Source organism: Lacerta agilis, chromosome 10, assembly GCF_009819535.1.
Source record: "Lacerta agilis isolate rLacAgi1 chromosome 10, rLacAgi1.pri, whole genome shotgun sequence".
In the NCBI taxonomy this organism is placed as follows: Eukaryota; Metazoa; Chordata; class Lepidosauria; order Squamata; family Lacertidae; genus Lacerta; species Lacerta agilis.
The window spans coordinates 27,231,275-27,248,431 of NC_046321.1; the positions used below are offsets into that span (position 1 = coordinate 27,231,275).

A 17,157-nucleotide genomic window follows, 5' to 3' on the forward strand; every position below is an offset into this window, starting at 1 on the left:
AAGCCTTAGCAAACTGCAGTGCCAAGAACTCTTTGAAGCAAGAATGTGTTTCAAATGGGCTTTAAAGATTAAGCACATACACAGCTCTATAAAAGCTGTTTACAGCATTAATTGTTCCTCAAATGTTATTGTTACTTTTTATTATTATTAACCAACACAGCTGCTTGCTTGTAGTGTTGTTTTAAACATTCTGGGTATTTCCTTGCCTCCGCAAAGGGAATGTTTTAAATTTAAAACATTATAGCAATTTCCCTGTCTTGATCAAAATCGGGACACTTCTCAATTCTACGCAACAGGCATGCAGCGCGCGCGGGGGGGGGGGGGGACCTATCTTGGCCCTTTTTTTGACCACTGTCCAAGGACCACATACCAGCGGCAGGCAAGGCCAGAAGCAAATGTGGGTGGCTCAATGAATGTACATTTCATCTTTGACCTCTAGGATAGTTTAACACAAACCCTTCCCCATCCTCTGTACAGATAGGCTAGCGGCAATGTCAGAGCTCATTGTCAGACAAAAACTTTCAGGGTATGGAGGGGGGGCCAGTGCAGGGAGTGGCCAAGGGAGCCTTCTGAGGTGACCAGACTTGTTTCCTGGACCTGAGGTTCCCCACTCCTGGCCCACAGCATAAAAACGACAGAACTCTATCCTGTTGGCGGTTGCTTACCAGTAACGTGTAAGGAGGCATGCACACGCTTGCAGTGAGGTTTTGGGTTGCATGTCATGGCTTGGAACAATACCCTTCGTTTATGCCATGTAGTCAGCAGTAATGCTAATGCCAGGGATCTCCGACAGCACTAAGTGGAATTCTCTAGCCAGCCATTTTCCCTCCTCTTAAGCTCCACAAATGCAGTTGGGGGAAAATCCAGCTGCAAACAGCTGCCTTGGCAATTTGGTGCTAGATGAGCCATTCCATCAGCCCAGCTTGGTCGGCCGAGAGGAAAGCATGACTGCAAAGGGTTTGGCAGCGTAACTGATTGTTTCAGTGCTCCTTCTGGAGTCAGTTTAACAAAATAATACTCCTACAAACATTTCCAGCATTCTTACTGAGCCACTCAGAACTCATCTTCTTGAACCCAAAACGCACACGCGACGTCCTTGCTCACATGCAACCTGATACATCTCTAGTCATTTTTCTGCAAGGCATTTCTTGAAACAGAAAAAAATCTATCCCCCACTTCTGGCAGTGCAGACTTTAACATTTCAGTGGTGCCCAGTGCAATGCCAAAATTTGGTGCCCCCTCCTGCCTTCCATTGCTTGTCATTATTGCAGAACTCCCTGTGACGCCCTCTCAGCTCGGTGCTCAATTTGGGCAAACCAGATGTGCTCCCATAAATCTGCCTCTGCTTCCGGGATAATGCCTGGTTGCAAATACAAACGTGGACTTGAGACAATTTGCAAAGCTGCCCTCCCCACTGTCATCAGTTGAATCCTGAAGAGGAGGGGACAGTTGAATCCTGAAGAGGAGGGGAAGAGATCAGGGAGCTGGGTGACCTGGGGGAGGGTCTGAACCGGGTGAGGGAGGCAAAATGTCTGGGCCGGAGGAGTGTCAGGGGGAACAGGTAGCCTGGAGAAGGTTCAGGTGGGTTGTCAGGGAGGTGTCTTGCCCCTGTGACATCAGGCACCTCTAGTCAAGCACTTTCTAGCGGGACTCTGGTGTCTCCTATCAGTAAACTGTTCCGACAGGGAGTGAGTCAGATGCTGAGCTGAGCTGGCACCTCCGACACAAAGGACATTAAGATGCCATTTCTGGCACGAACAAACCTCATGGGCTCAGCTCACTAGCAGGCGTCTCCATTTGCTTGCTCAGACCAGAAATGTCTGCCGTTTGCCATGCTAAGGCTTGTGCCCTCCCTGCTCTTCAAAAGAAAGGAATGGGAGGGAGAGTGTCGCTTGTTGGATCAATGTCTCAGCTCATACTTAGCCATGCATTTGACCTGTCATGTGATAATCAATCACATGACACAGCACACGCACACTATTTGAATGGCAATGCCCATCAACTGGGGGGGGGGAGGATAGCCCCCTCATATCTTTTGTTGGGGGGGGGGCAAAGGGACCTCGGCCCCTAGGAGTTGGCTCCTATGCCTGCTGCACCTTTAACCCTTGCCTTTATTAAATAATTGGGCAGACAGAGAAACCTGAATTCGAGTTCTGGCAGAGTGGGCTAACTGATATAAGGAGAAGCCCATTGGATCAGAGAAGAGGGCCAAGCAGGCTGTCAAGAATCCTCAAGAGCTTGCCTATAAAGAAGAGCAAGTTGTGTTGTTACAGCTATCTCCACATTCATTGTGGGAAATGAATGGAAAATGAAAGGAGCAAGCCCCATTAGTTTCATTCGTTTTAGTTAGGGCAACATATGTGAATTCAAATTGAAGAGTTCTGGACAACAACAAAAACATATTTCATCTGATTATTTTTCACTCATTTCCGCTGGGATGAAGAAATACAAAGAGTATGGAGCAGCCTATACAGGTCACAGAAAGTTGATGAGGAGAGGACAAGAGGCAGAGAGATCAATGCATCTGTCAGGTATAAAATGGGGTCTATTAAAAAGGCACACCAAAATTCTCTTGCCAAGTTACAAGCAGAGGAATAGGTGGTTCTCCATTGAAAACTAGGAGTACTTTGGAGGATATGCAAGGATATTTTCAGTGTCTTATAAAACTGATACCCTTTGACCAATCTTCCTGAAATTATTTGGCTGGTCTGATGCTTTGGGGACATAAGTAGAACACCTTGAAACTTCATTACATTTGAATAGAAAACACAGAAGTTACAGGCAGCAGAGTGGCTGAGTTGCCCATTGACATCAATGGGGAAATGAACGTGAATGCAATTGAAAGGAAAGGAAAACACCTGTGTGTGTGTGTGTGTGTGTGTGTGTGTGTGTGTGTGTGTGTTTTCTTGGCCTGTTTTGAGAGGGAGGCATGCATGACTGGACCACCCAGAACAGTCTCTGCACTCATGACAGTCCTCAGGCAACAATATGAACTCAAAAGACAAGCACTGCTGCAGGCTGCCGGGAACTTGAAGTCAAGAGAAAGATGGTGGGTTTATCGTGGCTTTGAATAGATAGCAAAGTGGGGAAACCTGGCAGCTAGGACATCAGAATAATCAGAGAGTGAGAGATGTGGGGCAGGAGCAGAATCAGGAGCAAAATAAAATACTCATCAGTTTGGTACACACAGCTGTTTTGATGAGTGGGTTTTTTTCTATCTTCCTGTTGAAGCCTTGAAAAGACAGCAGCCAATCAGCAGCAAGCAGTAGTAAGCCACGGAGGAGGGCCCCTGCATATAGTGTGACCAATAGAAAGCAAGCCTGCCAGGCCTATGGTGGGACAGGACAAATAATGATCAGCCCCTGCGCTTTCCATCTTGATCCGTTGCTGAACAAAATGGCAGAAAGCTCTGCTGTCCAAATGGATCCCGACCACGAGGCACGGGAATACAGCATAGCAGCTTCTTTGAGAAAGGATGCCCTCTTTAACTCTGTGTTTCCCAAGTGGGCAGACCAACAAGTAGAAAAGCAGCAAGTCTCTCTCCTTCAAAGATGTTAGGGCTTCAGCTTGAAATAAGCTTCAACTGTAGGAAAACAGAGGAGGCATCAGAGCAGGGATGGATGAGTTCTGCAAATTACATATATTCTCAAACAGAATTTAGTGCTAGGCACACGGAATGCAGCTTTTGTTTTATCTTATGATTTAAGTTTCTAGTTCTCAAGGATGCAGAGACAAGCTTTCAAGGATGTGGAGAATGCCTGGTAAAAATCACAGAAGTCAGGGTGTGGTTTCTAGAGGTCAGCCACAGAAGCACCAACCAGACCAGATTCTGGGGCACAGGTCAGAGGCCCTGCAGCCTCTGGGTTTCCTAAAACAATGTCCCCACAATAGTTGGCAGTCTCCAGCGTCTTAAAAAAAAAAAAAAAAAACTTTTTACAGTCGAGGCACTGCTGCAAGCAAAGCAAACAGGTGCGGCTATGTCCAGGGGAAGTCTGAGCACTGGAGAGAGTGGGGGAAACTGTTTGCTCTGAATGCAGCAGCACATTCATGTAAAAAGAAGAGTTAGCTGCAACAGGTAAGGAAAAAGAAGAATTTTTGCTTCTCCAGGCCAGTTCTGGTGTAGGAGACCCCCGCTCCCCTGTGCTGCTCTAAGAGCAAAAATGCTGCAATGTATGTGAGCATGTATGAAAGCTGTTCATCTGAGCCTCCTAAACATGTGTTTTCTGGGGGCGGGGAGGAGAAAGTGTTGTGGTGTGATATGATATCATATGTGGTGGACTTGTAAAAGGGTACTGGGAAATTATATATAATGAATTGAAAAAAATGTTTTAAAAGTACCTTTCCAAAAAAAAAAAAACACAAAAAACCAGAGTCCTTTTTGTTGGGAATAATTCAGAGGGAAATTCCCAAGACTATTTATGTATGCTACTACTGAGCCCTGTGTTTTGTTAGCCCCAAAATGGAAAACGAGCAAGGTCCCAATTAAAGAAAAATGGCAACTTAAACTGATGGAATACGTGCAGCTTGCAGATTTAACATACAGAATAAGAGAACGGGAAGGATGTACGTTTAAAGAAGACTGAAAAATGTTTACTGAATATATGGGTGAAAATTGTGTGCACTTAAAAAAGCTGGTAGCATCAAGATAAATTCAACAGTGTAAATAGGTTTTGGTGGAGGTAACAATGGTTTACAGAATGGTTTAGTAAAATATACAGGGATGTATGGTATGCAAAATGGACCATGGAAAGAGAAGAAGGGAAGTCATTGATTTAAGATTGTTTAAATGAATATTTTTAAATACAGGTGAAACCCGAAAAATTAGAATATCATGGAAAGGTTCGTTTCTTTCAGTAATTCAACTTAAAAAGTGAAACTAATATAAGAGATAGACTCATGACCTGCAAAGCGAAATATGTCAAGCCTTTATTTGTTATAATTGTGATGATCATGGCGTACAGCTGAGGAGAACCCCAAATTAACAATTTCAACTTTGGGGTTTTCATCAGCTGCCCGCCATAATCATCACAATTATAACAAGCAAAGGCTTGACATATCTCGCTTTGCATGTCATGAGTCTATCTCTTATATTAAACTCCAGTAGCTAATGAAAACAATTGCTTACATAATGGACTTTTCCACGATATTCTAATTTTTCGAGTTTCACCTGTAAATTAGTATATGAGAGAGAGAGAGAGAGGGTTGTGGTGATGCAGGGGGAGGGCAAAGGGCAATTTGCCCAGTGCCCTCCAAAACTTTGCTGCACCTCTGGTCTGGGGCAAGAGAGGATGACAGCACTTTACTTCTCAATATAGATCCCTGCTCCCCCCCCCGACTCAAGTGCCCAAGAAGAAAGTCTATCTGACACTTACTTGCATATTCCTGGGGTGTCATGGGCTGCTCTATAACATGCCTGAAGGCTGCAATCCACTCTTGCTGCTCCCTTTCAGTCTCACAGGTGAAGAGGTATTCCCGGTCAGGTGTGATAATGGTGATGCCATACGGCCAGGTGAAGGTGCCCTGCGTGCCGGTTGGCAGCCCTTGCCGGACACCATATCCATGCCCATCACTACCTATGAACACTTCACCTTTCGCAAAAGCATCCTGCAAGGTGGGAGAGAAATGGGAGAGATGTGCCTTGGGATTCCAGTCCATGTTAGCGACCGAGAGCACACACACAACTGGACCAGGATGAAAACTCTGATGGGGTCGTCGACCAGAGGCTTTTTTATTAGGTACAGATATACCAAAGGAGCAGAAACTATTATTTATGTATGAAATGACAGCAGCGTGGATACTACAGGCCCGGAGGTGGAAAGAAGACAAAGTCCTGACCAGAAACCAATGTTTGATGAAGATGATGGACTATGCCGGAATGGTGAAACAGAAACCAGGGAGAGAAGAACTGTAAGAAGGAATGGGAAAAATTTACAACGTATTTAAGAGAACACAGTAAGCAGCTAAAAACTTTGGCAGGATTTGAGTAATGCTTGTAAAATACTAAAAATTATGGCAAAAAATGGATTATTTAAGAAAAATAGGGAAAAAAATTAAGAGAAGCAGTTGAAAAAAGATTGATAGTGGTAATCATGGAAGGGTGGGGGGGAGTAGAAGGATTCAGGGAATCCTAAATGATGATGTTGGTGTTTAATGTTTGAATTTAAATTTGCAATGTAAAACTTAATAAAAAAGATAGGGGGGGAGAAAACTCTGATGGGGTCGTCAAAACAGTTTCCCAGGGTGTGTGGAGGCACAATGGGGAGCGAGTAAAGCTTGATGATGTGTCGGTATCTTAACCCCCCCCCCCTTTAATGTTAGAAGGAGCAGAAGGAACTCCGACATTTGAAGTGGCAGCCTGGGAGAGTGGGCATTTTCCATCATTGTTACCTCCATAATAGGGATAAGAAACCTATGGGCCTCTAGACCAGAAGGTAATCATAGAATCGTAGAATTATGAAGTTGGAAAGGACCCCAAGGGTCATCTCGTCCAAGCCCCTGCAATGCAGGGATCTCAAATGAAGCACCCCTGACAGATGGCCTGACATGCTGTTGGGCTCCAAGTCCCATCAGCCCCAGCCAGCATGGCCAGCCGTCAGGAATGATGGGGGCAACAGTCCAAGAACACCTGGTTCTCTGTTCCTGCCAATGGCTCATCTAGTCCAGTGTCTTGTTTTCACAGTGGGCACCCACGTGCCAAGCCTGCAAGCAGGATTTGAACACAAGACCACTCCCTCATGCCCTGTGCAGTGGCGTAGGAAGGTGGGGCGGGGGGTGGACTGCCCCAGGTGCCACTCTGGGAGGGGTGACAAGATGGCCCCTGCCTTCCCCCAGATGTACAGCTCCTTATGGGCTGCGGCTTGCACACGTGAGCAGCATCCCATATGGACTGCGCATGTGCGGCATTCCGCACATGCGCAGTCCGTACGAGGTGCCAAAAAAAATTCCGCACCGGGTATCTGGGCTTGCTACGCCAGTTGCCCTGTGGTTTCCAGCAGCTGATATTCAGAGGCATTACTGAATGCAGGATGGATGCAGAGGACAGCCATCATGGCTAGTAGCCACCGATCGCTGTCTGCTCCGTGAATTTCTCCCACCCTCTCTCTTAAAGCCGTCCAAGTTGGGGGCCATCCTGTGGGAACAAGTCCCACGGTTCAAGGTTTCAGGAGCTGTCTCTTTGCACCTGTTTTGAGCTTGCCACTGGTCAGAGAGGGGGGAAACCCAGCTTTAACAAAAGTCTGACGGGCAGAAGGCAAGCATTAAATCTTTAGGTTCCTAAATCAGCATGGCAGCAGGAGCCGGTTTGATAGTCAGCAACCCTGCTCCTGTTTCAAGCAACACAAGACGGTTGTTCATCTGCTGGGAGACAGTGTAACATAGTAAAGAACTGAAAGCAGAGCGAAGTAGGAGGGGATAAGGGGCAATCCAATGGCTGGCTTACCATAGGATCCTTGAAGTACATCAGCCTTCGGTGGTCCAGAGTGAACCAGCGCTTCTTGAAAGACTCCTTTTGCTGCAGAAGAACCAGAGATGTTTACAGGAGGAGGGAGCCCTCTCCTGGTCAGTCTTCGATAGTGACTTTAAAACTGCATTCAATTCCTATATCTATTCCTAACATCTGCCCTAGTAGCACAGAGTTAAGAGGGCCCACCCACCCAGACCGTTGTTTATTGCAGGTATTCCACAACAAGTTCTTAACACAATAATAATGCATTACTAGTGGATTTTTTTCCTACTTTAATTTGTTCTACAGTGCTTCCCCAGTGCTACCAGATTAAAGCTGTCTGGGGAGCGGGGCAGGGAGGGTGTTAGAGGATACCAAAGCAGGACAAAAATATACCAGAACACTTGTGGTATAAAACATTATGGGATATGTACTGATTGGAAGTGAAGCAGTGTGACTGCCTCAACCTTAATTCTCGCAAGATGCCTTCTTGCTGTTTTCATTCTGCTGATAGTTTACTCTTGGCTAAAACATGGGCAGGGGATTTTTAAAAACAACAACAACAACAACAACAACAACAACAACAACAACAACAAATTTTCACCTCGCAATAGCTTCTGAGATGAACAGAGATTTAAAATAAATATAGAAACCTAAACAAATAAATTGATATACCCTGGGCCCAGTCTTCTCCATGTAGCCTTCTTTCAGGAAATTCCGAGTCAGTCGGCTTTTGAGCTGCAACAGAAGGACAGCTTTTGACTTACCGGTATCAGAAATGGCTGGGAAGACACTCAAACACTACACATAATGGAAATGGGGTGGGGTGGGGTAGGGTAGGGGGAAAGTGTCTTTTACCCAAGGTGTCAAAAAACCTACCGGTAGTTCTGTCCAGCCAAACCCAAACATGCCACCTTCCCCACCCCTCAATGCCCAATGCTGGCCCAACAAAACACACACACTCTACCCAATTTCACTTTGAGTCAAAGATGGCCAAAGAGCTGAAAGTAATTAGATTTGCAATGACACTAGGAAGTCAGTTAGTCTGTAGTGCAGCCTTGCAAGCAGGCAATGCAGGAGAAATTCAAGCACATGCTAGAAATTTAGGTTTCTGCAGTCAAAGTGGATTCAAGTGCTCTGTTGCCCCAGCACAACAGATCCACTTTTAAAGAAATCAAACCAACTTTTTTTTTTTAATGCAGTTAAGAAACTGGATGCACTGAAAAGTGTGGGATAAACAAGGCAATGCGTAAACACCAAACAAGCACCTGACATGACAATCAGGATGAACGCTGCTGTCACATAACTTTCCTGAAAAGAAATCAAAACGAATGCTCAATAAAGACCAGCCATAGTCTAATCTCTGCACAAACTTTGTGCAAGAAAATCAGGATGAATGTTGGATAAACAGGTTGCCTGAAGGAGCCCAGTCTTGTTCCATAACTTCCTTACCTCGTGATCACTGGCAACAGGAAAGGCCACCTTCAAATAGTGGAATTGTACTGCGCGGATCGCATTGAACCAGTCCACAATTTCCTAGATACAGGAAGGGCACACAAAAGAAGAATGAACCGGAAGCCTGACCCTAAGCAGGTCTACTCAGAAGCAAATCTCGTTGGTTTCTAAGAAACCTGTTGGACAAGGCTAAAAGCCAATCTAGACCAGCATCCTGCTCTTATAGCGGCCAACCCACGGGAAGCCCACCTGCAGATTGTAAATGCAACAGCTCTCTCTCCACTTGTGATCCACAGCAGCTGGTATTTAGAGGCACACTGCCTCCGAATGTGTAGGCAGAACTTAGCCATGGTGACAAGTAAACACTGATAGCCTTATCCTCCATGAATTTGTCTAATCCCCTATGCCTATGGAACTTCCTTTCTGGTAAGGTTGCAGCATGCGTCTGAGGAACCCAAAGTCCAATTGAAGAAAGTTCCTGGGCAACATCAGTGAACATCTCCCACAGCTATAATTCATAATAACCCAAAGAGCATCCTGCCCCACGATGGTTTCCTACCACAGCCATATTTACTGGCAGTGCTAAGGACTTGTATTTAATTTGCAGCTGTTGCAGGCATTGCTTGTTCTGATGGTGTGAGAGATAAGGGAGTCTGCCTTGGACCCAAAGATTCCCAGACATGAAGCAAGAAGCATCTGGGTTGTCTCCAGTGGTGGACGTTGACCTCCAGTACAATTTATGCCAGGTGTGAGCAGGCCCCAGGCTTCTTGGGTCTACTTTGGTGTTTTTTATTAGAACCCCTAAGACCCACCAGCCAGAGCCAGGTGCAAAACACATGCAGCTGATATTGAAGAAAGGCTGCTTCTGAGCACATTTCTGAGCCTAGGAATGTTTTTGGCACCAGAACGGAAACTAGGCTCACGGGCCTTTCGCACAGAAGACCACTCCTCTTTAGCTTTCTTCATTTCAGCAGCCCAGTTAGATGGATAAAGTCAGTTTGCTGTTGCTGTTGTCAAGCTATTGAGTCAGAAACCAATGCTGATCTACTGCGAATCACCCAGAGATCTACCTGTGTCACTCCTTATCTAGACCATCTTCTGATAGAAGATGCTGACTCTGTCAAATCCAGGCTTTCTCCACAACTTCCTACAGAGTGCCACACACCATAATGCTAGCCAAGGCCCGCATACCTTCCCATCCTCATGATAAAGGAAGATGTTGCGAGTCTTGTTCTCTTTAAGGTAGGTGATCTGCAGGCCATTTGGGTTCCCTGTCTTCTCTGGCTGGAACGTGGCATTGACAGTGTCAATCTTAACAACTACTTTTGGTTCTTTGGCCTGAAAAGAAAATAATGTTGGTATTTATACAACACCACTGGTGCACAAGGGATCTTGCAGAGCTTCATAAGCAAAAATAAAAACAGCAGGCCCTTAACAGTTAAAAGTGTGAAGAGATGTAAGATGCCAGTGGCAATGCAAGGGCAACTCAGGTTTCCTTACGGTACTGCAAAGAAAATTCTGAAGCATCCTTCTGAAGACTGTAGGAAAGGTTGCCCATTCCGGGTTGGGATACACTCACACAAGTAGTTTGCTACTCACATCCTGTTTGACAAAATACTTGAGACAGCCCTCTCTCTCGGACAGCAGAAACCTGCGCGGAAGATACTGCCCGTTGTCTCTGCCTCGCTTCCACAGAATCCCTTCCTTCAATCCTAGGAGGAAAATGCAAGCTGGAGATTACATGCCCTGGCCAGAATGGAGACATCAAACAGCCCAAGAAACACAGGAAGCTGCCATGTAGGCTACTGTATCAGGGTTGCCTACAGACTGCCAGTATGTTGTGGGAGAAATTCCAGTGTACACTGGAAATTTAGGTTCATGCAGCTGAAGTGAATTAAAGTGCCCTGTCATCCTAGCGCAAAAAAAATCCACTTAAATACACATGCACTGAGACTTTTTGCAGCTAGGAAAGCAATGGGGGAATGCACTGAAAAGTGTGGAATGAGCAAATGATTAAGGGGAAGAAGCAAAAACACCACACAAGCACGGGAGGATGAATGCTCAGCCACATAACCTCCTTGCAAGCAAATCACAACAAATACTCAATAAAGACCAAACATTGCCTAACCTCTGCATAGGGTTTATGCAAGCAAATAAGGAATGAAAAGGCTGTCTGGAAGAGGCCTATGTAGTTGCTCCTGCACCTCACTTACCTAGTGCATTTGTGAACAGATTATACCAGGCTATTTGTCCATCTAACCCAGGCTTCCTCAACCTCGGCCCGCCAGATTTTTGAGACTGCAATTCCCATCATCCATGACCACTGGTCCTGCTAGCTAGGGATCATAGGAGTTGTAGGCCAAAAACCTCTGGAGGGCCGAGGTTGAGGAAGCCTGATCTAGCCCAATATTCTCTGTTTTGGTTAACAGTAGTCCTTCAGGGTCTCAGTCAGAGAAAGGCATTTCCTATCACTTTCTTCCCTCATCTTTTAATTGGAGATCTCAAGAGGACTGAACCAGGGGCCTTCTGCATGCAATAGGGGGGCTCTGCCACTGAGCTATGGCTCTTGCCAGTGGACCACTGAGGTTTCTGTACAGCAGATACATACTACCCTGCAGAGACCAAATCCCTCCATCATTCTACTCCAAAAGTCTACATATTTTAGCACAGTGCATTCTCCTCCATGCTGTCAGGGTGAGAGACTTCCTAGATGAGAGATGATCAAGGAATTATTTGATCTGCGGTCACTAAGGACTAGCTACTTAAGTTCTAGCTTCCACTTTTCCTCTGACCGTTCCTTGTGTCTTTTTACAGCTGTGTGACAGCAACAATTCAGCAGGTAGCACTTTCCTACAATGCTGCTGGAAAAAGCGTAGTTGAATTTCTGAAGTCTTTTTTGGGGGGGGGGGTTGCAATAAGAAAAAGTAGCAGCCATGCTGTAAGTACTTCAGTTCTAAAAGGGTGCAAGGTGGACCTGAAAAATGCTTTGCCTGCCCCCACTGAGGAAGCATTCACACACAGAGATGGTCTTCCACTCTGTTTTCACACCCTTTGCTACATACAGGCCACAAGCAGTGAATTAATAATTCTTCCTGTTTCACAGGGAAACCATTTCCTCTGGTGAGCAGCCCTGATTATGTCATTTCATGACCCACTCTGGGAGTTTGAAGGAGGGAAGACAATGTGCCAAATTGTCTTCCTCTTTCAAACTCTTGGAGTCTGCACTTGGCATCCCGGGGCAGTCACCAGAACCCCAGGATCTGGAAAAGCTTTGCTAAAAACACCTGTCACAAGCAGGGCCGGATTAGGTTTGATGAGACCCTAAGCTACTGAAGGTAATGGGGCCCTTTATATGTCCAGTTGTCCTTTGTCAACAACAAATTTTCGCCGTTTTTTGTGTTGAATGTATGCTATATGGTAATTTATGGACCTAATAGGTATCTAAAGCCATTTGCACATCTTGCCATGCAAACAGTCTATGCAGAATGTAGGCACCCTATATATAGAAATGAGCAAACCAGTGATATTTTATGGAGCAGGCTAGCAGGCGGGCCCATTACTTACATCATAGGAGACTACACAACACAAAACACTGTTGTTGTATGTACATTGGTTTTATTTTATTTGTTTTTTATCTTATATTTTGGAAATGTACATACAGTGGTACCTCGACTTACGAATTTAATCCCTTCCGAATGCACATTCGTGGGTCAAAAAATTCGTAAGTCGAAAAAAGTGATTTCCCCATAGGAATGCATTGGAAATGAAAAATTCAGAAAAATTCGTAAGTCGAGTAAACCACATCTAAAATTCGTAAGTCGAGTAAACCCTATCTAAAATCGCCAATGGATGTCTATTCATAAGTCGAAAAATTCATATGCCAAGTAATTCGTAAGTCGAGGTACCACTGTACAGGTTTTTTCCCCTTTTAAATTTTTTTGGGGGGCCCCAAGAGTGTGGGGCCCTAAGCTATAGCTTGTTTAGCTTATACGTAAATATGGTACTGGTCACAAGGCTACTAGCTTTTCAGAGAGATCGATTCCACTGCAGAATGATCACCATTGGAATAAGGCGGATGTTTTCCTGGCTCCGTGAATTCTTTCCGTTCGTATTTGGCTCGTACCCACTGCTCTCTCAGGACTCTGTGGGAAGTTGAGAGAGATGATATAGTGACAGGTAAGAGAAATCTCGCAATGCACAACCCCACTCCCTTTCTCCCTTTCCAGATGGAGATTCGGCACTTACTGGCAATCAGTGTGGACTGGGCGGTAATAGTACATAGGAACATGGGCCTCATACGTTGCCTTGGCCACTGCATTCCCATGCTGCATCAAAAACTAAAAAGGGGAAGATGCACGTTAATGCTCATACACTTTTCATGTAACCCAGCCTTCCTCAACCTGGTGCCCTCCATATGTTTTGGACTCCAACTCCCATCAGCCACAGTTAGCCGGGATCAGCTGACAGAGATGCTCTCCTGGGCAGCTCTACTTTTACATACCACCCCTAAAATGTTCAAGAGCCTTGACACCTACAACTCTGCACAATATCCATTGTCTGTGCAGCTAATTCTCTCCCCAAATCAGAACATGATGAAATGGGGAGATTAGGCTGAAATCACATTCTGGGATTCTGTTATCAATGGAATCAGGGCCATTTTACATATTGCAAAGCTGTCCTCCAACTACTGTATACCCTAGATTGGGTTGGTCGGGAGGATAAAACCTCCAGGCTGAACGCCAGTCTTGGGCTGCCAAAGGGGACAAGTTGGCCTGCAAGGCAATTTCTCCAAACCACACCCACCTGTCAATCTTCTGATGTTACTGGGTGATATTAGCGGATGGGCAGGGTTCATTCCTGCTGGGTGCAGTTTTCCCAGTGTATTCCGAGTGGGAAACATACTGACAAAGGAGACCCCTGCAGCCAGCAAGACTGAATTATCCACTGACCCCTACAGCCTGTACCCCAAACAGGTCAACTTGGACAGGTGGGTGAGACCACCCACCTGCCAGTCATCTAACAGGTGGACAAGCCCTGAGCTACAAAAATGGCACTGAGCTGAAGCCAAAGCTTAAGAAATCGCACCCAGAGGTTTGGTTACAGAAGGAAATTTCTAAGCACAGTAGTCAAAAAGCTCCATGTTGAATTTCCAACAACATATTCGGTGGAACGTGGTTTTAGTGTGGTCATCCAACTTCCCTCCAAGCAATAAAACAGACTCCAGATTACTAAAGGTGGTGATTTAAGAGTCTTGCTACGTGACTTTAAACCAGACACTGGGGAACTGGTATCACTTCATCAAGCCCATCCAACGCATTAAGAATTTGCTGAACAGTGAAATAGTTACTAAATGTATCTAAGACTCTTGTTAAATGACTTTCAAAAGCTGGTATCACTCGATCCAGTTCATCAATTTTGTTGAATTAGTTAATCTAAATTGTTTCAATTGGATTTTGAATTAACTGTTACTGTTTTGAATTTTATTGTTCTATTATCGTCCTTGGTGAGTCACGCAAACCACTATTCTGAATGATGCTTTTTGTAGGGTAGGGGGCACTGAGGATGAGTTTATGGAACCAAGAGGGCAGTGGCCTGAAATAGTTTGGGAACCACTGATTTAAAGCACATTTAAAGCATTCACCCCCCCCTCCAAAATAATCATGGGAACTGTAGTTTACCCCATCACAAAGCTACAGTTCTTGGCACCCTGAAAAAACTGCAGTTTGCAAGATTATTTGGGGGTGTTTTAAATGTATGGTTTATGTGCAACCCAGTATAAAATGCTCATCCAAAAATACAGATGAAATCAACAAAAATTAAAAACAAGTACACGTAATAAAATTGCATGTCTATAAGACTGGTACCCAAATGTTTTCATTCTTCAGCATGGACCAGTCACTTTCAGGCAGCTTGCAAGCTTTGTTCTTGATCGCAAAATCCTGCCACTACTGAACTCCCCGCTAATGAGATCTGTGGCTATGCCCCAGCTCACTGTTTCAGATTTGTGACAAACAATTCAAACCCTTTTGCTACACTCACAAAGCAATCCAGGAGAGGAAGGAGCCAGCCACATGGCTGTGGCCACCTGAGTGACTCCTCATCTAACACACATCCTTATCTCTCCTATTCCACGCTTAGGCACCAGCCACATCACCATGACATTTGACCTCTACAAGGCCCCAGGAGTCCCCTCCTTCCCTGACACAGCAACCTCAGGAGAGCTCAACCTTTTCTCACCCTCCATGATTACCAATCTTACATTTCTGAAGCTTGGTGCTCTCTTTAATTCCCTTCCCTCTTTACTCCCAGCATTCTTGAGAGAAAAGAAGGGGGAAATTGTTTGCATTTCCTATGCAAATATATTATCGAGTGAGTAGCTTCTTGGGGACACAAGACTCACCTGCACCTGACCTTCATCCCAGTGGTCCATCCTTAGTGACTTGACTTTGCTGATGTCAGAGATGTTGCGATGAATCCCTGAGCAGTTTAAGCAGAGGAAGACGCCCAAAGTATAGGAGGCCCAGTCAGGGTCTAAGGGGAATAAAAGTGTATCAATGGTTGGAGACTGGGTATTATATTTATTTAATAAACAGGTTGAAACCCACCCACCCCCAATGTTCTTGAGAGGCCTTGTTTGACTAATAGCCTATATAAGAGGAGTCCTGCTGGATGAGGACAAAGGCCCTTCATCAGCCTGTTCCTAGTGACCAGCCAGATGCCTGTGGCAATCCCCAAGCAGGACCTGAGCACAGTTTAGGTTTGCCACAATCATCCCAGGACATCCTTCAAAGGTCCACTCTCTATCCGCCATCCTGACAGCTCCAAACTCAAGGCTAGAGAGAGGCCATTTTCTGCAGCAGCCCCCAAGTGGTGGAATTCCCTCACCACAAAGATGTTTCTGTCACCTTCATTATCAAGCTTTCTTCATGGGTTTGAAGATACAGCTCTTCACCAAGGCCATTGGCCCTTGAGAGGCATACATTTTAGGCCCCACTGACGGAAATTTGTTTAAGACTGTATATCTTACTTCGCCGTGGCCCACCCTGGGATTTCATGTCACATGGCGGTTCGTAAAAATAACAATCCAAGGACCATTATAGAATGCAAGAACACTTTCCAATCAGCCAGAAACACTTGAGGGCGTGAAGCCATGGGGGTGACCTGAGAAAGGTGCCAGGGCTAAACAGAGAGTTCCAGAGGGCCACATTCAGCCTCCCAGGCTTGAGGTCCCCAAACTCCTACCCTAGCACAACAAATTCACTTTTAAAACAGCAAGGAATGAACGAATGATTAATGGAAATATATATGAATGCCCTGTGCACACTTTAGGATGAATGCTCATTGTCACATGTAACATACCCACAAACAAATCAGAGCGAACACTCAGCAAAGACCAGATATAATCTAATCTCCATGGAAGCTTTGCACAAGCAGATCAGGATGAGTGCTCAATGCATAAGTTATCTGGAGGAGCGCCAGGCTAGATAAAGCACACGGTGCCCAAACCTGCCTGCCCCCCCCCAAAGGGCCAGCACTGCTTCTCCTTCATTAATTCCCCACAAGCAGCCACTCCTTCCAAGGAACGGTCATTTCTTTGACTGCTTCAGACGTCCATCACATTTGCTAGCTGCCCTCCACTTCTGCCCTGAAGCCTCAAAAATTGATTTACCAGGTTCCCCACAATCTGCACACAAGGCGTTCTCTTCTTTGCTCCACACTTCCTTGAGGTTGTTCACATTCCTGCCATCTCCTGTAGCCATCATCTCTGGAATGCCTTGGAACCCTCCAGCGCGGAGCGGAAATCTGCCTCCTTGGTACCTGTGATCACACGTCCACCTTGCACAAGAGGTAGATTTAGAGAACTTTTAGAGGTTGTTTTTTTTTTTCCTTTTAAAGGAGGGAGAGGCAGAGACACAGCACAGCTGGAGTGGTAAGAAAATGCTTGCAAGAGCACAGGCTGAGGTTTTAGCTGCAGGCGGAGGCAGCAGAAGCAGCGGTAGCAGCGGCAAAGGAGGCTGTGCCTGTGGGTATTAAGGGAAGTGCAGCTATTAAACATAAAAACCGGTTTTTCCACATCTCGCAGGCAGGGCTAAAGGCCAAGCCGGAGAAAAAGGAACTCGAGCAGCACGCAAAGTGATAAAATGCAGCACAACCCACGTTCGTTACTATGCCCTTGTTTGTTAAACAGATTCTTAAGAGCGCTCCTAAGCTTACACAAACACTCCCTTTGCAGCTGGTATTGGTTTTATCTAAGAGACAAG

General features: G+C 45.5%; 1 protein-coding gene across 2 annotated transcripts; it reads right to left on the bottom strand.

Annotated features, from left to right (window-relative positions):
- Window positions 1-2,888: 2,888 nt before the first annotated feature.
- Window positions 2,889-16,778, bottom strand: LOC117054263 (arf-GAP with dual PH domain-containing protein 1-like). 2 transcript variants are annotated; one of them, XM_033162931.1, is made up of 12 exons: window positions 16,566-16,778; window positions 15,297-15,427; window positions 13,142-13,233; window positions 12,956-13,038; window positions 10,496-10,608; window positions 10,088-10,234; window positions 8,894-8,977; window positions 8,117-8,179; window positions 7,439-7,510; window positions 5,373-5,604; window positions 3,521-3,583; window positions 2,889-3,474 (listed from the first exon to the last, which is right to left on the bottom strand). In XM_033162931.1, exons 1-11 carry the CDS (start codon window positions 16,657-16,659, stop codon window positions 3,555-3,557), a joined length of 1,140 nt encoding a protein of 379 aa, XP_033018822.1. In that variant the 5' UTR covers window positions 16,660-16,778; the 3' UTR covers window positions 2,889-3,474; window positions 3,521-3,554. The 2 variants fall into 2 exon arrangements, with proteins under 2 accessions (XP_033018822.1, XP_033018821.1); XM_033162930.1 differs by having other exon boundaries at window positions 2,889-3,583.
- Between the last annotated feature and the right edge of the window lie 379 nt (window positions 16,779-17,157).

Coding starts and splice junctions, on each gene's coding strand:
- LOC117054263 (XM_033162931.1), bottom strand. CDS start 16,659: ATGATGGCTACAGGAGATGGCAGGAATGTGAACAACCTCAAGGAAGTG. Junction 13,234..15,296: donor GGGATGAAGGTCAGGTGCAG/GTGAGTCTTGTG, acceptor TCCCCTTTTTAG/TTTTTGATGCAGCATGGGAA. Junction 8,978..10,087: donor TTTATCATGAGGATGGGAAG/GTATGCGGGCCT, acceptor TCCTGTATCTAG/GAAATTGTGGACTGGTTCAA.